General features: G+C 33.8%; 1 protein-coding gene across 1 annotated transcript; it reads right to left on the bottom strand.

Annotated features, from left to right (window-relative positions):
• Positions 1–4,725: 4,725 nt before the first annotated feature.
• On the bottom strand, positions 4,726–23,650 carry LOC126822721 (legumain). Its single transcript, XM_050551739.2, has 13 exons — positions 23,409–23,650; positions 16,632–16,729; positions 14,907–14,988; positions 14,521–14,609; positions 12,950–13,025; positions 12,147–12,209; positions 11,231–11,303; positions 9,817–9,935; positions 9,195–9,284; positions 8,602–8,685; positions 7,685–7,801; positions 7,216–7,389; positions 4,726–6,710 (listed from the first exon to the last, which is right to left on the bottom strand). The coding sequence occupies exons 1-13, from the start codon at positions 23,571–23,573 to the stop codon at positions 6,594–6,596; spliced, it is 1,347 nt and encodes a 448-aa protein (XP_050407696.1). The 5' UTR covers positions 23,574–23,650; the 3' UTR covers positions 4,726–6,593.
• Between the last annotated feature and the right edge of the window lie 186 nt (positions 23,651–23,836).

Below are 23,836 nucleotides of genomic sequence, written 5' to 3'. Positions count from 1 at the left end.
TCCGATTGTTTTAAAATTGATATATCTTGTTTACATTAGTGAGATGAAGAATGCTATTTAATTTCCGTTTATTACGTCTAGAGTTATGGCCCTTGTTTCACTTCGTTGAACCTTGTGATCGCGCTAACGCCAAAAGTTATCATCCGATCTTTGTGAAATTTATATACATTATTTAAATTAGTGAAACGAAGAATCATATCGAATTTTAGTAATTTTAGTAACTGTTTCGCTTTGTTTCAATCTTGTTAATGCTCGATTGATGAAAGTTATCATCAGATACGTATGAAATTATATGCACCATTTAAATTTGTGACACGGAGGTCTTTTGAATTTCAGCAATTTCCGTCAATTATTTTGTAGAGTTATGGTCCTTGTTTTACTTTGTGAACTCTGTGAATGTTCGAATGACAAAAGTTATCATCCAATCTGTATGGAATTTATACGCTTTATTTAAATTAGTAAAATGAAAAAGTTTGTCAAATCTCAAAATTTTCTGTACATTACTTCCAGAGTTAAGGCCCTTGTTTCAGTTTGTAGAACCTTGTGAACCCTCCAACGACAAAAATTATAATCTGATCTGTATGAAATTATCTTGTAAATGCCCCGAATTACCTACAAAAGAATAAATATGCGACAACCCTTGTCGCCCGGTCAGACGATTTAGCTGCTGTGGGCGTATGTTTCGATGCCTGGCAACCTATCTTAGTAATTAGAAATTTCTCGGATTTATAATTTTTGTGTTTCCATGGAAATTTTTCTTTTGAAAGATTTTTTAATTTTTACTACACATTTAACTTATTTTTTGGTATAACATTTTTTTACATTCACCAATCTATTTATTTTTTGATGACCGCCCTTCCATCCATATTTCGTTTCCGAAGTATATTTTATTATCCGTTCAAGAAATGTTTTTGAAACTCTGTACAAACATCAACCTATCATAGTATTTTATTTTGTGATGTATGAATGCTTATTGTTTAACACACAGCAGCTGATTTAGATGGGAAAAAGTTGTGCAAACCTTACATGAAGTAGCGACCCTGCCGTAAGTTCCTTGATTATGGCTACTGACTGTACGAAAAAATCGCGATTTAGCCCATGGACCCTCTAGAAGTCAAAATTTTTATCCGATTTTAAAGGTCGTTTAAATATATCATCGTCTGATGATGATTGAAGTTCGAATTTCGTAAAAATCGGACCGAAACTGCCCGACAAAATGTCCGCTCTTTGAACGCAAATAATGTAAAAGTATGTAATACCAAGGTTGTGGATCCGCAAGAGGTCACAATGTTTGTCTGATTTTGATGAAACTTAAAATAAATCTTTATATCCCAAAGATCTCAGTTCCTTTGGATGTTCGCACTTATATCAGACCATACTTCCTGGATTATGGCCCTTGATTGTAGGGCCTGCGAAAAATCGCATTTTTAGCTTGTGGATCCTCTAGAGGTCACAATTTTTATCCGATTTTAAAAACCGTTTAAATATATCACTGTTGGACCACAGTGAAGGTTGAGTTGGAATTTCCGGAAAATCGAAACGAAACTGCCCGACAAAATGGCCGCTCTTTGTATGCAAATTGTGTAAATGTATGTAATAATACGAAGGTTGGGGACCCTCTAGAGGTTTTGATGAAACTTAAAATATATATTTATATCCCAAAGATCTCAGTACCGTTCGATGTTCGCGCATTTCAGACCATAACTTCCTGGATTATGGCCCCTGATTGTACGAAAAATCGCATTTTTTTATAGCTTGTTCTCTACTCATCTCTTGCAAATGCAAAATGTGGGCGTATCATGCCTTGCAACCGTTGGTTCCTATGCCTTCCAAACAAGTGCAGGGGCGCGGGAGGGTGATGATTAGTGGTAATTGGAATATTATGTTCAAACTATTGTAAATATTCATTAGATGATCGTTGATGATCAGCATTTACGAAATCCATCAAACACCCTTTGGCTACAAATGATGTACATTCACCCGGTATTAACTATGAAAACAAAACCTTCATGTCGACCTGAAAATTGGAGAAACGGTCGACCAGTATTTTTTGTTTTTTTTTGTTTTATAAGGTCCTATGTGGAAATGTATTTGATGTCATCACAATTTAATAGCCTATAACATCAAATAAGAAATTACCTGTAAATGATCCAAACAAGATATAACCATCTGTTTTATAACTTTTTTCAGTCCGTTGATTCTTATTTGGATTTTTATGTGAACGGTCCTACAGTCCTAGTTTCGCTTTCAATTTCCTACTGCGAATAAACGGACACAGATCACTAATACCTAGTTATAATTCCTGCAAGGGCGAAAACTATTTTTAGTCTTTCTCGCAATAAATTATTTTTAGTCTTTCTCGTCTTCCAGCTTTTGCGTGGCAATCTTTGTTTACTTTTTGGCGTAGAATCGAAGAAAAGGGTTTGCCAGGTTTTGGTGAATATTCAGGATTTTGAAGCGGAAAGATACCAGAGTTAAGAGGTTGATTCGGTTGAATTTTAATGTAGGGCGGTCTCTACTTCCAGTTCGTTTGTGTATTCAAGGTTTCAATGACGAACTTCATACGTGCTTTGAGCAAGAGTCTGGAGGTTGCCACATGTTGATCCATCTGTGGTAGAAAGGTTAATCTCTGAAATATTAGTCCTGTTACTCCTGTACCACTGGTAGTAGTGACAGTGAAATGGGGAAATCTCATATTCAGAGCCGGTCTAATACGAAATGAAATGAAATGGGGTTTAACGTCCTACTGTTCTGCTCCTACTGGGCTAATCAAGACGGGCATATGCCATACATAGCTAAGAGAACGTAGCTAAAAACGTTGAGATATACTGATATGTGTTTGTTTTTAGCTACGATTGGATGCCTTTAGTTCCAAGTGGCAAACTCAATTTCAACATCTTTAAAATAGATAAGCTTATGATATTATGATTAATTAAACTTACAGAGGCCACTGTAGTGGCACAACTGTCGCCTAACTCCAAATATATTTGCGTTTAAATTAATGAAGCGTTGTTTTTGTCTGACATTTCACCATCGAAATCCATTCATAGTTACTGTGCTTTCGATTGTCCTTTTGATTGGCTGTTATAAAAGCCTTATATTTAGCCCCGCCTTCATGATGACAGTGTATCGTTTAAAAAGATGGCGGTCTTAGTAACGGCATAACGCCTCGATTTTAAAAACGACGATTTGTACCCGTTTCAGGTAGGATTAGATTATATGCTTAATTGTAGTTGGGTGTTGTAGAAATATTATAAATAACAATAATCAATCGTTGTTTTGATTAAAACTATTGTCAATTTTGTTTTAAAATGCCGGGTGTGAATCGCTCCCGCAGCTGCAACGTTATAGGTCATGGCCTCAGTTCTTAACTCGAAACACGGACTACTCTTATATTCCAACTGTCAAGGGATCTTTTGCGTGCATTCCAATGATACACGGGACCTCGGTTTTTCGTATCATCCAAAGGACTAGACAGCTGTCCTTGTCAGGCCCTCCGTTCTGCACCACTGACAAGGGGAAACCACGTCAGAAATATGCCATACAGTGTGCTGAGGGAAATTATGCCCGGGCAGTGGCACTATCGCCTACTCTTGTATCGAATTCCAACTGTCAAGGGATCTTTTACGTGCATTCCAATGTATACACAGGACCTCGGTTTTTCGTATCATCAGAAGGACTAGACAGCTGTCCTTGTCAGGACCTCCGTTCTGCACCACTGACAAGGGGAAACCACGTCGGAAAATAGTTTAAAGTCAATGTCACATGTGGTCAAACAGGCCAAGCCGACCAAGCCCAGAATAAAAATCCCCCGCTAAATGTCATGCCTTCTATTTATAGTTTGATTTTACATTTTCTATAGGGTTTCGCTGAAATGTAGGCCTGTATGGCTAAGCGTTACCGTTTCTCAATCAATAGTTTAGCATTTAGCATATAACAGGGCCTACAAACTTTTGGACAAAGACGAAAGAATTCTAACTGTATGTTTTGGGCAAGGCGTTGCCACAGTCAAAAATAGGCGAAAGTTCTAACAGATGGTAAAATAGTTGAGAATTAACATTAAAATCTGTTGGAATATGTTTAGTGATCGTGTCCATACGGTATCCATGGTTTACTGATTCTGTGGATCTGTAAAAAAAGACTTGTACAAGAAACAGGTTATGTCAATATTAAATATTTACTTAAACATTTCCTTAGTTCCATTTTCACAAAATTACAAACCTAAAAAAAACCCGGTAACCCCAAGACCCAAACAACTGATAATGTGAGTTGACATTAAGTAGGCCTACGTCCAACTTCCATATTGTTAGCATTTAGATCCATGGACCGAAATTTAAAATAACCACTTGCTTTTTCTTACTTCTTGTGACCAATTAGAAGATCACACTAAAATCTTTAGCAAGTCTCAGCAACTGATCCTTATTTGAGAGATTTTGAATCCTTTGCAAACTACACAATACTGTGAAAGTTGATTTTATAAAATTAAATTAATTTCAGTTAAAATAATCTTGAACTGCAGTTAGTATTTACAAAGATAAGATGAATTTAAAATTTGGTAAAATTCGGCATCCTCTGCAGACCTATAAATGTTCAGGAAATGCACAATTGGGATAGTTAACTTTAGGAAGGCTTTTATTAGAAATCACAACTGATGAAAGAAAATATCAAGTCCATAAGGTACCCGTCAATCAAATGTAAAGATTGTAACAAATAATTATTAATTAAAAAAAATCAACTTTTATTTGATATGAAAATTCATTTAAACATTATGCAAATTAAATTTTTCTTTTTCATGAATATATTTCATACAGGATTCTAAATACTTAGCAGGGGCAGATCCAGATTGGGGGTCCAAAACCAATGATACTCCGCCACATAAAAAAAAATTGTAAAACAACACTTTATGAGAAAAGTGTAAGGGTTGTGTGCTTTATCCTTTATCATCAGATGGTGGGATGGGATTGGCATCCAAAGCACAAAATAATGATATAAACGTGTGATATCACAATTAATGCTTTGCATCAATAAAATCGAATCACAATGTGATCCTATTAATTCATTACTGACATCAAACAGGGTGTTGGATTGCTCACTTTAAAAAGCTCAATGTGTATGTATGCCTACATAATTTAGAGACGATGATAGCATCATGCATTTTCAACTGTTAAATTTCCTTAACAAGAGTCTGGCACACATCCTCCGGCAAAAATTCTTGGATCTGCCCCTGCTTAGATCACTACAAACAAACACTTTATTTAGGTTCCATAATATAAAGTACAATGCATATTTGAACATTGAAAATGGATAACTGCACGAAAAAGTAAAATTCTGATACGTTTATTAAGGCACAATTGATTTATATACCGGTATTATCATATATGGCACAAAATACACTTAATAAAAGTTTGACATAAATTTAATCAATTCCAATAACAAAAAAGGAAATGCATCTACATCAGCAAATATGGAATGAAAAAGTATAAAACAACAAACATTTAAAATACAATTCAAATACATCTACTGGTAATAATTAGAAATATTAATATATCTTTGCAGCAGTATTTCTAAAATATTCATATTAAAAAAAAAGAAATAGTAGCACTTATTAGCAAATAAATAGATAATGTGGAGCTAATACTTAATAATATAGGAAATACCTACATATACAAATAATTATATCTATACATATAAGAAATTGATGTACAATGTGGAGCTCCTTTATATGATGGAATATCAATGCATAATACATGACATAATGATATTCGTTAAAAACATGGACCATATTCAAGCAAGTATATATTTGAATATATACGGTAACAAGGGCAAAAGTTTCAAATATTATGTAATAATTTGTAAATCCCACTCAGCAATGCATCAGAATAATCAGGTGAAAAAAAAAAACCTTTGGAATACCTTGGACCTATATTTTACTTTGCCAAATTAGAACATTGTAATCTTAAGAAATTCAAGATATACGATACCAGCAGACAGTATCCTATTGATATGCATTACATAACTTTAAACCTCAAAACAATAGGTTTTAGCAAATAACTACCAGTATACACAAAAAATATTCATTAGATTTTAATTAAACTGAGCAAGATTAACACAATAGGGGCAATCACTAAAAAAAAAAAACCTCAAAGATACACAAATAAAAATGAATATATTATTGTTATATAAAAATCATAAACTATCACAGCATTAATCATTTTACAAACATTCATAGAAAAGATTCCACAATTAACTAAAATGGAAGACCGGTTGGTGTTGAGTGATTATATTATTAGTCAAGATCACGAAGACATCTGGGGCTACTGAAAAAGTTCTAACAGTAAAACAGTATCTAGCTGCGAAAATAACTGGTCCCCACAATGATGTGGGTGTTACTATAACAACAGACAATAGTCTTTTCTAGATAATCTTCCTGAATATGTCAGACAGACACCCTCTTACAACCTTTGTTTTCAGAAACAGATGTCTTGGTGCCTAAGTTAATAACTAGATCTATACATGTGCACATGTTAAATATTATATTTTATGGGTTATACCGTCAACCATTAATCCAGTTAATTTTGGAATCTTCATCAAATTTAACAAAATTGTGTATCCACGGCAACTTTATCCATGGCACTAATGATGACATCAGTAGCTACTGGTTCCTCACACAGATTAACAAAAGTGTAAAAATGTCTCATAGCATAATCATTCTGAAATATAAAATAATAATTATGTACTAGAATGATCTAATTCTTGTGAATTTGAAAATAATGAGGTAATGAGAATGTATATTTTTCATACTAAATGTGAACCTATAAAAAAATCAAGTGTTAATTAAAATCCAATTTTCTAAGGCAAATTTTATGTTTTTATTACAATTGAAAGTCTTGGCAATGTTTATGATAAAACAGGTTATTTCATCTAACTGAACAATCACAAATTTTAACAGTTGCATATTCTCCTCCCCACACCCTTACCACCGCAGTTTCAATGCAACATTCATATGGAGCAGCTGCAATAATATGCCTGCCACTGAACATAAGATCAGAAATAATCACAGAAACATCAGATTTAGATGATTTGGGGGTTACTATAGTTAGAACTGTTAGAAATTATTAAATAAGGGTCTGCCTAAACAAAGTATCTGATACCATGAAGGGCTACCACCGGGTGCCCATAAAGAATAACTGAAAAATATGTTAACCATTAATTTACCTCTGGTAGATTCAAAGCAGGACATACTCGAAGTAGATGATTAATAACAGTTCTATAACAATCATGTTGGGTCAATGGTCGTCTCAAGGTCATCATTTTACGTGTATCCGATAACTGATCATTGACAGCGAATGAGATCATATGTTTGATTGTGTTAACTGTCTTGGTTCTCTCCTGAAGAAAAAGACAAATTTTAAAATATTCTATGAACTTGTTATTTCATATTGGCATTTTAAATTGGAATTAAGAGGGAAATCTCAAAGTTTTTTCCCAAAATGTTAAATTGAGATTATATTCAAATCAAAAGCACATATCAACCAAATTATACAACGGCACAACTTAAATTCAGCAATTTGGTCTATTAAATAATTGTGGCAGTTAGAAATCTCTTATCCAATAGCTTGTGACTAGTTCTATTTAATCAAAAAATAAACTTTTTAACGCTAAAAAAACTAGATGAATCACAAACCATGACAAGAAGGTCTAATTCATCTTCAATAAACATCCTCTCCTCATCAGTTTTAGCAGCAAGTAGACGATGCTCTAAGATGGCTAATTTGACATCTTCAGACTTCACAGCATCTAACTGAAATGCAGAGATACTGAATTATATACAGAGTATGTGAGATTATGAATATTAAATGCCATGAATATTAATTAGCATCTGCATAGAATCCTGGGCCATGATCTTTTTAGTTTTGCAGTCGGTGTCTGGTGCCCCTCGCCCTATACAGTTAAATAAAGTTTATATGGTTTTATCATGGAACTGCGTTGTCTAAATCACTTTTACAATATAAGTATATATTTAGCAAAAATATTACTACTATTCCACAGTGCTAGTGCACTACTAATTTTGAGAGATTGAATAGTTCAAGTGATGAAGAGATGGATGTGCGATAATTCATGTGGTCAAATTCAATTATTTTCTTTAGTATATATATAACATTCACTGAGATATGTGGGTATTTGAGACCATATATTTTGAAGTAATAATACGTTATATCAGTTTATTAAGTAGAAATAATTGGAAAGATCTGATGGGATTACTTTACAATTACATTGTTTTGAAGATCAAAGGGTGGGGGATTAAATGTGTCCATATACCAAAATTATCTCCCCTTGATCTTCGCAGGTCTAATTTGCTTGGTATTTATTGGTATATTTATAGCACATTGACATCTTCATTGAAGATTGTTTGAAGATCAAGGGGGGAATTAAATGTGTCCATGTACCAAAATTATCTCCCCGTGATCTTCACAGGTCTAATATGTTTGATATTTATTGGTATATTTATAACACATTGAGATCTTCATTGAAAACTAAGCTGTTTTACGAATAAGAAGAAAAAAGTAAATTTGGCGGTTATTAAAATCTACATTAACTCACATTTGGGTTTGGTATATTTTCAGTATCAACAGGAGCAGCTATTTGTTTACCCTGGAATTCGGCGACTGTCATTTGACCAATAGTCTACACAAAAATAAGTAAAATCATTTTACATACAAAACATAAATATAAATATAGAACTGAGGTATCAGACCACTGGAATTGATCTATTAAAGTAGCCCCAGTAAACATTTCATTTTATATATTTGCTATCATAATACTGGCATTAAACAAATGTGTCTCAGCACTTATTTATTCCAATATTTTTGTTTACATTCTACACTAGAACAATCCTATGTTTTTTTCTGTATAGTTTTCCCAAGCTTTAAAAGTCAAAATATGGAAGACAAGAAAATTCTGCAAAATGCATTTGAAATATATGATCCAAAGAATTTTTAAATTCAATAGGATTTTTATGTCACTGAGCAGCAATCTCACAGCCAGTCCTGTATCACTTTCACAAGATTTTATAAATTTGAATATAAACAGGGAAATATCAAAAGGGTGGGAAGCAAGATTGACAGATAAAGGTGACAACAATACCCGACCATAATAAATGGATGTGCAAAAAATTTTCTAATGTTAAAACTTACCACATCACCAAATTCTTGAACATGGCTAGTGTTTGTTTCTTTTTTGGTGATTTCAAACTGGTGAGTTAATGTTTCGGTTGATAAATCTTCCTGAAAATACCAAGGGAGATATATCTTGTTATCACACAATATATTTCAGAAACCATATGATAAGTAATACTATTTAATAAGCTAATTTTTAGAGATTTTACTATCTAACACATTTCAATGTACTAAGATAATTTAAATAAACAGCCTGCCTACAAATATAACAATGCATGTAAATATATAACCCAAATGCATATAGATGAAATAAATTCTGTAAAACTTAATTTTCACTCAATTTCAATCAAACATCTCAAAGTTTTAAAAAAAGTTTTGATGTTAAATCAACAAAGGGACATAATTCAGTAAAGTGGAATTTCAAGAAACTTGAAAGTGATCTGTAACACTGCTATATACAGCAGTGTACCAACCTTTAACCAAATACCTCAAAGTTTAAATTAACCTACAAAAGTTTGCATGTTAAGCATTCATAAAATACAAGTTTCAATTTTCTATTTACTTGAAATTCAAAGAAAATAAAGCATAAACTTTGTGATTAGTAGCCTATTCAGTGCTATGTTTTCTTTTATATATTAACCTTATCAGAATCTTGCATCCACATAACAGAGTAAACATCACCAAGATAAGTTTCTAATCTGGAATCAAAGTAACAAGCATATGAGGATTCCTTGCCATTAGCTGCAGTTGTCGCAAAAACTGAAAACAAAACACAATTACAAATCAGTTATCATTATTCTAATAAATATCAGTCAAGTATTTTTCAGAAACAAGTGGAGAAACTCCAAGGGAGGTTGAGGAGCCATGTTGGTTCAGTAATACGTTGGCTCAACAACCTGGTGGTCCCTTGTTCGATCCCGGTGTTGACGGAGAATGTTCTGGATTTTCCGATGTGGTTTCCCCTTGTCAGTGGTGCAGGATAGAGAGTCTGACAAGGGACAACATAAAGTCCTTCAGATGGTATGAAAACCATGGGTTCCATGCACACCAATGTGTGCATGTCAATGTACCCTTAGCAGTTGGAATTCGATAGTACATTGTATGGCATATACCCATCTTCATTAACCCAGTTTGAGCAGAACAGTAAGACGTTAAATTTTATTTCATTTCGCGGAAAGTTGGATGTTAAGGAGCCCCGGCCCCAGTACTATTGGCAGTTGGAATTTGATATAAGCCATAGCGCCGGTGTCCAAGAAAAATTTCCCTCATAGCACACTGTATGGTGCATACCCATCTTCATTAGCCAAGTCGGAGCGGAACAGTAAGATGTTAAATTCCATTTCATTTTAAGGGAAGTTGAGGAGCCCTGGCCTCAGAGCTGGTCGGTACAGTTCCCCGTGCCAGCAAGGAAGATAGGTTACCAGGCAACATAACATACGCCCACCGCAGCTAAATCGCCCGAGCAGTCGACAAGAGTTGTAGCATATTTATTCTTTTGTAGGTAATTGGGAGCATTTACAAGACAATTTCATACAGATCAGATTATAATTTTCGTCATTTGAGGGTTCACAAGGTTCTACAAACTGAAACAAGGTCCTTCACTTTGGAAGTAATTTACAGAAATTGTTAAAATTTGACAGGCTTTTTCGTTTTACTAATTTAAATAATGCATATCGGATGATAACTTTTGGCGTTAGAGAATTCACAAGGTTCAACAAAGTGAAACAAGGGCCATAACTGCAGATATAATAAACGGAAATTGCTAAAATTGAATAGGACTCATAGCACACTGTATGGCCGTCTTCATTAGCCCAGTATAGGAGCTGAACAGTAGGACGTTAAACCCCATTTCAGTTCATTACATTAACCTATATGGTCCAGCAAAGTTGAATGTTAAACGTTAAACACCATTTCATTTCATTTCTGTTCAAGGGAAGCTCTTGTTGACAATCTACAAATTTTAATATAACCCTTATTATGTAGTACACATGCATGACAGTGAATGGATGAGCTCTGATCTCCACAAATTGACATTAAAAAATGATGTTGCCTACCATTAATATTTTTAGGTAAAAGATCACCAGCAAATATTGATCCAGATTCACAAGCTTCAATATAGAACACCAACTGGAAACAAAACATTTATTAAATGACAAAAAATCCATTCTTGAGTCAACATTTGTTGGATATTTAGATATGTCACTATTACACTAGCATAGGCGGACTTTGTAGCTCTGGGCCCCTGGACCAACTGGTATCCTTGGGCCTCCATCGTGGTGACATAATCACTTTGCTACTCGGATAAAGGCCATTTTGAATAAAATATGTAAAATTATTTTTTCCAGTCAGGGCTGATGGGGCCCTTTCCCCTCTGGATCCATTCCACAACTGCACACAAGAAATACTCATGTCAATTGCAAATGGTAGGAAAAATGATGTGAAGTCATCTGAACAGTCCACGAGAGACAATTGAAAGCTTTGGCAATGTTTATGATAAAACAGAGAGAGAGAGAGAGAGAGAGAGAGAGAGAGAGATGGGGTTTAATGTCAACTTGACACAAACTAGGTCATTTCGGGACTAATATATGGTTCAATTTTATTTCAATAATTTGCTTGCACATAGGTCTTTAGCAGTGGGAGGCAACTGTAGGACCTGGAGACAACAAAGAGGTTGGACAGGTGTCCCTACTCCTTGTCACATACAACCGGGGAATCGAAACCATGACAGTTGACGAGAAGTCGACAAGGGTTGTCACATATTTATTCTTTTTATGTAATGGAGGCAAATTAAAAGACCCTGAAAAACTAAAATTTGATTGGATTCTAGTTCTTCCTGATGCTAACATTTATTATAGGGCTTCATAATAATTTCAAATCAATCAGATAATGACTTTAGCATGGGGCGCGTTCTAACAGGGATGACAACAAACATATTGTTTTCAATTATTAAATTAGTAAAAACCTTCTAACCTTAGCAAATTTCTGGTCTCTCGCCATCTTCTTTATAACAGGGCTCAGTTCTGAGGCATGTAACTGAAAATCAAATTTTTAAAAAGAATTGAGAATTAAACCTAACAATTGTGACACACTAGACCAAAAATAATATTACTATTATAAAGTAGAAATCCATCTTAACTGTAAATAAGGGATTAACAGAGCCTTATGAGTCTTACCATTTCCAGTGTTTGATAATTCTACACTCAATACTGCTGTACCAATGCATAATATGTTTTGTGTCTAAGCAGTACATCTTGTTAAATCTATTGGCTAATCTAATAGCTCTAATGTTTCCCACTTTTAATCTAAATAGACACAGCTACAGTGTATGTATCTAGTCTCAATTGTCACTCATACCTTTTTTTTATCAAACCTATTTATGGCTATTATTTATCTTGTTTTAAATTATTACGTAGGAATTCATTGTTTATTAAAGTTTTTGTTAACCCATCAGAAAACAGCATTCAGTCCAGCAAGGCTAGCTAGTGTCAACATTTCAAGGAAAACAAAGAAATCTTTAGATACATGTAATAATATTAATCTTTTAGAGGCATTTAGTAACTGGATAGAGCAATAAACTATAACATATAATTATGGAACAACAATTACTGATTTATTTAGGCAATGTTTCGAAGACGTTTTCAAGCAAGTACAGTAACAAATGTGTAGGGCAATTATATGTATATAGACTCCTCAAAACATTGCCTAAATAAATCAGCAATTTTCTTCCATACGTATGTGTTATAGTTTCTATAATAATATATTTATAAACTTACAAAAGTTCTAGGGAATCCGAGGATACCAGGTGCACCATGATCAACAAAGTTGACAAAAACATGATCATTAGGTCCACTGGAATAAAAAAAATGTATATATTTTTATATAAATAAAAATCAACAAAAATCTGTTTCTGAAACAGATTTTGTCATTATAAATGGAAATACCATAGCATTATATTTTTCAGGCATTCCATGTATAAATATTAGATATGATCTTTGTTTTGCTAAGTTAGAAATTAACAATCCATTATTTATCATATGTAATCTTTATTTAATCAATGCTCTATCACTTGAATGTTTCTCCTGATAATATTACTCAATAAATCCGCCTGTACTCAACAACAAAGTTAAATTCAGACAAGTCATGTTTTCATGCTACTTGTCCCGTGGTATCTGACCTATTATTATTTTTTATAACCAAGTGCACCCATATTTCTATTTATCATATGATTCAATATCAGAGACTTGAGACTTTATAATTCAACAATATTTAAGTATGAAGGAAATTTAAAATGTCCCTGTCTCGTGGACAGCTTTTCTGTATGAAACAAAACTGTGACTTTTAATACTAAAATAACATACACCTGTACATGTACTAAGGTTTTAATTACAAAGTTATAATTTGCAAATAACTATGAATCTTGAGCAGACTTTGATAAATAGTTATAAATGGCAAACTGTGTTACAGAAAGAAATATATCAAGGGATATAACTCTTCTGTTACCTGTTATCTCCCCTTAGACCACAAATGACACATTTATATGGAATACAAGTTGGTTAAAAGATTTATTTCTGGTCATATAAAAAATATTTAACCCAGACAGAAAATAAATTAAATTTATTTTAATTATTCATACGACCTTTAGATACAACCTGAGATTTATTATTCTTGTAAATTAGATCATCACTACAAAAATTTGTGTATCTTTTAACGATGTTTATGAGCATATTATGCACACCATGCAAAAGCATACTCTTTAAATGAGATTTAATCTCTAAAAAACCAAACAAATAGGTTGCCGGACAATGAGACATGCACACATATATAAATCATCCAAATATCCATAGATAACTTGAGCATGTACAAAACACTAAAAAGTTATGTAAGGCAACAATCCTTGAAGTAATTATTGTATACAAGATTTTTAAAAGTGATTAAGAACTGTACGTAACTCTGAAAGTAATTGTAATTTGGTGAAAATCAATGGACATTTTTTATCCCAATCATCAAGAGCCATAACTCGGAAAGTAATTTTCAGATTATAAATAAGGTAACAATCCTTGAAGTATTTATTGTATAGAAGATTTTCTAAAGTGAGTTCTTAAAAGAATTACATATAACTCTGAAAATAACTGTTGAAAATCAATGGACATCTTTCATCCCAATCAAGGGCCATAACTCTGAAAGTAATTATTAGATTATAACTAAGTCTGAAAGTAATTGTGCATACACCAACCAAATTTTCTTGACACATGTTCAAGGCAATGGCATCAAATCTCTAATAATCTGTCCTTTTAAACAGGAACCCCCAAAAACTTATTTTTATCTGAAAAATACTTTTTTTTACCTTTGAATAACTTTACCACTTCCATTCATGGCCCGAACAGCCTCAGCGTTTCCTTGTAAAACTTCTAAAAACATTTTTGGATTTACATTCTAAAAAAAATTAACAAAGCATGAACAATCAAAAACAAATTCATTTCTTATCAATACTGAATTATAATTCTATAACTAAAGCTAAAATCTGAAAACCAAAAGTGATCAACTCATAGAAACAGATCTTGCAAAGCTCTTCCTCTCAAGTTATTCAGTTGACTCAAAAGTCAAAGAGCAACCATAGATAGACAAGTTTCTAAGATGTTATTCTTATGATTAAAAGACAATGAATACAGTAAGTGAAGCTTATTATCTCACCAATTTATATATAAAAACTATCTATATAATGAATCTTACCTCTCCGGTATAATCTTTCAGTACTCCTGGATAAACATTTGGTCCATTAGGTTGATTAATAATAACACCTTTATCTTTGTTCCTGAAATAATAACATGTTGATAATGTTTTCTGTTTCTGAAGAGATCTTTGCAAATATTTACGTTTTTAGTACACTCTTGGTATATCATACTTACAATTCTGACTACTGGGCAAAGTTTGGGATAGTTCATTCTCTCCATGCACTTATGTTTTGTATGAACACAATATGCTTCATAACATAACAAATTTTGTAGTTAAAAGTAATGGAAGCTTATCAATGCTATTTCCCGAAGCTGACAAATGACTTCTGTTGACCTAATTCTGGCCTCTATTAAACCCAACCAACAATGTCCGACCAGCAAAATTTCGAAATAGCATCCATGTCTGAATCCCATTTGACTTAGAAAGCCCTGGCATAAGCAATCTGATTAAAAAACAGATCTATACTTTCGATGGGCTCTATTACATGAAGATCTGATCGGTTTTAGCGTAAGGTCGCGTCAGAGGTCATACGAGAGGCTTTTGACCCTATAATATCAGACATTTGATTAACCACCAATCAGCTTTGATGTTTCTAGTGGGTTAATCACAGTTCTGTGTACCTCACGCCAAAAACTCGCCATAACAGACCGTTTCATTGTCTAATCCCTCACATCATCCAGAACGCAAGTTAAATAACAACTCTTTCAGATCCTGATGTAGTAAAGTAAAAACGAAATTTTGAACTACTTGTATGAAAAACAAATCAAAATAGGATCTGTGTTTTAATCAGATTCTGGCATAAGCAAGATTGATTATATTCCAACATTGGCTTTATCTATGGTCGTAAATATTGGAATGAAAGACAGATTCTCACTCCATAAAACAAATCCGCACTCAGAAATCAAAATTGTTATTTCTTAACAAGATTCTATCATTTTAAGACATTATCCTTAAAGATACTTTCCTGTGTACAAACTGTGTTATTTGATGATACATGTATATTAAAATTTGGACTAGTTAATCTATCAAAAATTTGCTTCAAATCCCTCTTAAAACAGGGGGTTGGATGGCCAAATGGTTAGCGTGTGCGCACTGTAACATAAGGTCTGTCATTGAGTCAACTGGCTTTGTTTCAATTCCCCGCTTGTACGTGACAATGAGTAGGGTCGTCTGTCTAACCTCATGGGTTTTCTCTGCGTCCTCCGGTTTCCTCCCACTGCTAAAGATCCCTACCCGCAAGCGAATTAATGAAATAAAATTGAACCATATGTTAGTACCGAAATAACCTAGTTTGTGTCGAGTGGACGCTAAACCCCATTTCTCTCCCCCTCTCAAAGCTTTGTATTTGTCCGGAGATACCACAAACTATAAATAAACTGTTGTTAAGACACCATGTCTGTCAGCTCAATTCATTGAGGGAGGGGCCATCTTTCAGAATGTATTTTTCGTTATTTACTGTCCAGTTATTATCCATATTGAGGCCTAAGTAAATACTTAATTATTTTCTGTAAACTACTTTTTCCGCCAGTGATACCCTGACATTTTTGTGCTTGCCCCATGGGTGTTTTTTGGGTAATCCAGTATTTTTCTAGGAAGATTGGGTCTATACTTTTCATATACCAAATTTGTCATACTTTTATCATAAATAACCACCCAATAAATACTTTTGGAACAATGTATCTTTAATTAAATAAATTTATTATGATAGCATATTTCACTTACTCTTTATTGTTAGCAATATCATCAACCATCATAACTATAATTCTTTCATCAGGTATTCCATGTTTCTTTACAATTTGGTAGGCGTGGCACACATCAGCCTGAAAGTAAACCAACCCATAACACATGATATACATTTAATCAATAATGTTGTCACCTGTGTCCATTGCCAATCCATAATGTCTTATGAACACTCTACAGTAATACAGGAGAAAAAATTCCCAATGGAAGTTTAACAGATACGTTGTCAACAAGGGTTGTTGCAATTTAATCTTTTATAGGCAATGGGGGGCATTTACAAGACAATTTCATACAGGTCAGATTATAATTTTCATCCTTTGAGGGTTCACAAGGTGTTACAAACTGAAAAAAGAGCCTTAACTCTGGAAGTAATTTACAAAAATTGTAGAAATTCAACAGCATTATTTGTTTTACTAATCTAAATAATGCATATAAATTTCATAGATATTGGATGATGACTTGTCGTTCGAGCATTCACATTGTTTAACAAAGTAAAACAAGGCCCATAGCATGAGAAGTAATTCTTGGAAATTGCTGAAAGTTAAAATAAGGCAATAACTCTCGAAGTAATTATTGGAAATTTCTGAGATTCAATAGGCTTCTTTGTTTTACTAATTTATATAATGCGTAAGAATTTCATACGTCATTCGAGTGTTCACAAGGTTCAATAAAATGAAACAAGGGTCAGAACTCTAGACGTAATCAATGGAAATTGCTGAAATTCAATAGCAGGGTGTGCACAACTCAGAACACTTAAAATTCCAAGAGTTTTCCAGGAGCTATTTACCAGATTTTTTACGCTTGAAGAACATTTACGTCCATGAACTCTTCAACTTTTGAAGAAACATGTGCTGACTACGTTCAGTTTTATATTTTAAAATATATAGCGAATCCAGAATGAGTTTCAAGGAGTAATCTTGTTTTTCCAGGATTTCCCAGTACTGGAAATCACATTTTCATTTTTCCTGGATTTTCAATGAGTTTCAAGGATTTTGCGAACCTTGAAAAGGCTTCACTAATTTAAATAATTCATATAAATTTCATAGAGAACGGGTGATAACTTTTGTCGTTAGAGCATTCACAGGGTTCAACAAAGCGAAACAATGGCCATAACTCTTGACCTAATTAACAGAAATTACTGAAATTCAATAGACTTCTATATTTCACTAATCTAAATAATGCATATAAATATCATACATGATAAATTTTGCTGTTAGAGTGTTCACAGGGTTCGACAAAGTGAAACAAGGTCCATAATTCTAGTAGTAATTAACGGAAATTGATGAAATTCAAAGGGCTTCTTCATTTCACTAATTTAAAGGATGTACATAAATTTCATACAGATCTGATTATAATGAAGGTGCAATAAAGTGAAACAAGGGCCACAATTCCAGAAGTAATAAACGGATATTATTGAAATTAAACAGGCTTCTTCATCTCACTAAAGTAAACAACATACATCAATTTCAAAACAATTAGATGATAAATGTAGCCTGTAGAGTGTTCACAAAAAAATGTGGACGATGGACAGAGGCGACAACAATATACAACCACATTTCTATGTGGGCGTATAAAAACTTGGTTGGACTGTTCATTGTATCCCAAAGGGGAACTCCTTAAATTATAAATCACAGAGTTATCCCTCTGCTTACATTCTAATTTATTAAACCTTTTGAGTGTTTATAAAATTCTTGAATGCACTCCCATTTTTACTTTTAAAGACTGGGACATAAATCTTATGAATGTGCTACAGGACTGACTTCCTAAGTTTTTTCTACAATAATAATTATAACAAAAAATCCTGTGGGGTTTATAAAATTTCATAATCATATATTTCAAATGCACTTCCATTTTTAATATTAAATCCTGGGACATAGTTTATAATGTTGTTTTTTTTTTTCTTTTAAAGCTTTCTTGGCAGAAATGTGATATGTGGACTTAGAACTTATCAATGGTAATATAATACTAATGAAGCTATAGAATGTAATACTAGTAATAGCATGTATCAAGCCTATAATTACTCCACTGATAAAGATATTTACATATGCCGAAATTTATACTTCTCTTACATACAGAGTGAGATAATGTCAGTTTATCAGCTCAAGGAGGTGATAGCACCACTATTTACAATTAGTTATCAAATCATTATTATCATCATAAGACAATGACTAGGGTTTCTCCTTAACATAATCAAATAATCTGTGATGAATACGCCCAGCAAATGAATTTTCACTGACTGTTGCATCATAAACAAGCAAATGATAAAACTTCTCAGATCAGATTTACAAATATTCTGACTATTTAATGGAACTAAAATAAATAATTGTCACATTTGTCTACATTTTTGGATATTAACAAAACACATCAAATTAGATTTTTACAGAATATTTGTCACAAAAATTCTACTGAGCTAAATCATGTCAAATATTAGTTTATATGCTTTTCAAACATCAATATTGTTGGCATTATTTCATTAGTAAAGATAGGTTGCCAAACAATAAAACATACACCCACAGCAGCAAAATAGTCCTAGCAGCCAACAAGTGTTACCACAGTTTATTGTTTTGTAGGTAATGAGAGCATTTACAAGACACTTAATACAGATTGTCCATGATATCTTGTGGTTAACGGTTCACTAGGCTCTACAAAGTGAAACAAAGGTCATAACTCTTAAATTGATTAACAGAATTTGTTGAAATTCAATAGGATTCTTTGACCTGTTGATTAAATAATCCATATCAATTTCATAAAGATCGGATAACGAGTTTTGTGATTGAGCGGTCACATGGTTCTACACAGTGAAACAACGTCCATAACGCAAAAACCAATTAACAGAATTTGTTGAAATTCAATAGGATTCTTCGATCTGCTGATTAAATAATCCATATCAATTTCATACAGATCGGATAACGAGTTTTGTGATTGAGCAGTCACATGGTTCTACACAGTCAAACAACGTCCATAACACAAAAACTAATTAACAGAATTTGTTGAAATTCAATAGATAGGCTTCTTTGTTTCACCAATCTAAGCGTTGACTACAAAGTGAAACAAGGGCCATAACTCTAGAAGTAAAAAATAGAAATTGCTCAAATTCAATAGAAATGAAATGGTGTTTAACATCCTACTGTTCTACTCCAACTGGGCTAATGAAGAAGAGCAAATTCAATAGGCTCTTTCATCTCACTAATGTTAACAACATATACACTTTAAAAAGATCGGATGATAAATGTGGTCTATAGAGTGTTCACAGACAAAGGCCACTTTAATATATGACCACATTTCCATGTGGGCGTATAAAAACCAGGTATGAGTTTATCATGAGTATGGTAAAAAAGAAAATTTGGAATATAATAAAAGAGAATTGAAAAAGAAAATAGATGAAATGTGGGTGCTTATCTGGTAAATAAAGACAGTTATTCCCTCTTTTTTTATCTATTATTAGGATTAAGCAATAAATAATACAAAATATTAATAAGTAGGGCTACTGGTAAGCTTATTTTAATTTCATTCTATTTTTATACTTCTTTATGCTATAAAATTTAAAACATTCTTAGCAAAGACCTGGTCATGCTTGGAGTGTTTTCATCTTAGGCCATTTACATGTACAAGGTAATAAAAGTAAACAGTTTGGGTTTTTTTAGAACTATCACATGATAGACTGCACTGTACATTCTATTCAATGTGTCAGATGACCTGAAAAAATTTATATATGTACGATCACAGGTTTAACCCACTTTTGAACAATACTTCAAATCATGTGATCTTATCTTTAAGAATCAATATCACATGACAAGAAATACATTATATGTCTGCTACCACTGTGTTTCCAAAATCCCAATTTTTCAAACACAATAATGCCATCAAAATATGGTAAAATTCCACTATTCATCACCCCTGTTCTCAGGCTATTTTGGAACCCTTACCTTCTATTTTTCACTGTGATTCTTTATTTTTCTCAAAAGAAAGTTTTCCTCACCATATCTGACACAGATTTATAATAATCCAACAATAGTTTCAAGTAGAATTTAGCAATTAAATAAACATGCAGTCTGTGCATGTTCAAGTCTCGTAATGGCTGATCAGTTCAAACGTATTTTGTGTATGTTTTTAATCGCAAAATTCTACTTGAAAATAGTGTTGAATTACTATAAATGTGTATCAGCCAGCTGTGGCAAGAAATAATTCTTTTGGCAAACAACGAAGAATCATGGTGAAAAAAAGTTGTTAAGTATTCCAAAATATACACGAGAGGTGGGGGATGAGTAGTATTTTCATATTGCAGCTACCGTTATATAGGAAGGGATAGGAACATGCACTAATTAATCAATGGGAGATTCCTAAAAATTGACCAATCTACAATATTTATGATTACAACCCACTACAGGCCTGTAGCTAGCCCAAAATTGTTGGGGGGGGGGGGTTCCAAGGCTTCTGGGGACGCCGATGTACCTACACTTGAAGGTCAACAATGAACAGTACCGTGGACACGTATCCCTTCGGAGAAGAGTCCAGGGTGCTCTCCTGCCAGAAAAATGTTGGAAAACAGGGTTTGCACCTGAAAATGACGGAAGATTTCAATGTTGAGACTGAATTTGCGACATTGGTGTATTATATTTTGATATGAACATTATAAAAGGTTGAAGTAAGGAATACGACTTTAACGTACCTATAATAATTTATGAGAAAGCCGAAAAGTTTGTTTGAATTTTGAAAATTATCACGCCGTTTTGGACACCCAATTCATTCGTGTGCGCTTAACAATCTCACTCTGCATTATGGGCGTCCTAACAATTATATTATGAGCGCCCATGATCTCGTTGTGGGCAACCCACCAATCTCAGCATTATAGGCCACCCACCGCACTATAGGCGATCCTAAGGGATGAGGCACCCCATCAATCATGCCGTTTTGGGGGCCAAACCAATCTTACTCCGCATAATGCATTATGTGTGGCCCGACAATCATATATTGTCATTATAAGGTGCCCCACTAATCATGTCATTATGGGTGCCCCTCCGGGATAAGGCACCCCACAGATCAAGCCGTTTTGGGCGCCCCATCAACAGGCATTGATATTTCCGCCCACATGTGCAAGGTGTGCGCAGGCACAATTGCTTTAAAAAAAAAATTTGCAGGCACATTTTTAAAGATGTAGCCACCCCGGCGGCGCCTGCGCCCGGCACTATTTTTTGCCGCCCAGCACAAAGAAAAAATCGAAGAAAGTCGCCCAGTCGTATTTAAACCCCTTCGTCCTTCTCTGTACACAAACTCGGCGCTCAAAATTTACCACGGCAATTAAACGGCAAAGCCATGGTAAAAGCCGATGTACGCAAACCATGTCTGTCACGGCATAATTTATTTTTGTGTGCCGTAGTAGACCCTATCATCCCAAATTAGTTTAAAGAAAGATGTATTGGTATTTTGATTATTTATACTTAGAAGATGTGTAGGCCCAGGTATATTCATTTTACAATTATTCTACGGTCTTTATATTTGTTTATTTGCCGTAAATAGGTCACCCAGACCAATTTACGGTAATTGTCCAACACGTGCCTGCAAATTTTCATGATGTTTCTTATTTTATTTCTTACCTGTGTTGACCGTGGATTTGCTACGGCCCGAGAGTAGGACTAGGAGGACGATGAGAGCTTTCTCAGTTTCTGCCTGACCTGATTCTCATTCCACCGTAATAATAATAATATTCGTGAGACACGTACAACAACTTTACAAACAAGTCAAATAATACAACGTGTTTTAATTATCAATATCTACCTGTTTTAACACCGTTTTAAGAATCGTTTTAATTTTTAATCTCAAAGTAATAAAGTAATATTTGAAAAAAAAATCCAACAAAACAACAAATACCGAAAGGTCCTCAACTATCCAGAGAAACAGAGTGGGGTGGGACAATTTTATGCTTGGTCGGGTGGTGTCAAAAAGTTTTTAGATCCCTGTATCATTGATGAAAATTAAGTGAATTTGGTAAAATTTGAATATATAAATGGAAATTTGATTTGCACTGAACCAAATACAAAAGGCAGCAGATGCTCTGAAAATACACCAAGAAGGGTTTAATTTTCATAAAAGACCACGCCCCCCTCCCAAAAAATTTTGGGACTCGCTTCGCTCGCCAGATATATTTATACACCACTCACCAAATCATGGCTACATCCCTGTGTTTCAGTATGACCCTGCAGGCACATTTTCAAGTGTGTGCGCAGGCACACTCAACTTTTATAGAGCCCTGCCCATCAATCAAGTTGTGGTGTCAATCATGTGAGTCATTATCAGGCATACTGTGCGCCTCTCTCACCTACTATTATTATATGATATGGATAAATATGTTTTTGATAAGAAAATATTAAAATTTTATACATGATCTTTCAATTAATTTGTGGTATGAAACAGTTCTATTTCAGAGGGATGAAACAACCCATGTAAATTTGGGTGAAAGTTGCGAAACAGTTTTCGGATGAAACGAAGCTGCTCCCATAGTCACTACTAATAGTACTAAGTCAAAGTGGCCATAGGGGGAGGAGTGCCCCAAATTTTAAGAAATGCTACATGTAATGCTACATGTATCTTGAGATTTAAAAACATTTACAACTTATTTCCACCATTTGGATAGATTAGAATCATAAAAATATGAATGTGCACGGGTTGTAAGTAACCGTGGATCACTGGATCTAATTTATCGAATATTAAATAAAAGAACTAATATAGATCCAATGGTTGAAATTCGCGTAAATACCGTACCTGATGTCTGTAGTTGTAAAAACCAGATGACCCTGCAACCAGAAGAGCCCAATGTTTACCCTCATCATTTGGTTTCTGTTCGAAGAATTCTACAAAATTGTTGTCATTAAAACTATAGGCAGTCACAGCCAGAAGACTTAAGCAGACAATAATTCTAAGACACATGATCACGTTTGACGTTTAGTTTGGTTTCCCTGATTATGATCTGGTAATTTCTGCACGTGACCAAGTCTTTATTTACAATATTCTCTAACGAATCACTACGCCTACGCCATCAACTGAATTTCTTGCTTATGTTCTTGATTATGGAATTTAGTAAATGTTAGTAAACCGTTGTACATATTTATATAATTATTTAAGTTTGCTTAATTTCTTTCAGTCCCTTAGCAATAGTCCTGCAAAAACTGGATAAGCAGCGGTCCTATTTT

Source organism: Patella vulgata, chromosome 5 (assembly GCF_932274485.2).
Source record: "Patella vulgata chromosome 5, xgPatVulg1.2, whole genome shotgun sequence".
In the NCBI taxonomy this organism is placed as follows: domain Eukaryota; kingdom Metazoa; phylum Mollusca; class Gastropoda; family Patellidae; genus Patella; species Patella vulgata.
This window is presented reverse-complemented; position numbering and strand designations above follow the sequence as displayed.

What these genes read in the sequence shown, in the direction of transcription:
- LOC126822721 (XM_050551739.2), bottom strand. Translation starts at nt 23,573, where the DNA reads ATGTGTCTTAGAATTATTGTCTGCTTAAGTCTTCTGGCTGTGACTGCC. An exon ending in AGTGGTAAAGTTATTCAAAG is followed by an intron (nt 13,026 to 14,520) that starts GTAAAAAAAAGT and finishes TTTTTATTCCAG; the next exon opens with TGGACCTAATGATCATGTTT. An exon ending in TTTACCTAAAAATATTAATG is followed by an intron (nt 9,936 to 11,230) that starts GTAGGCAACATC and finishes TTTTGTTTTCAG; the next exon opens with TTTTTGCGACAACTGCAGCT.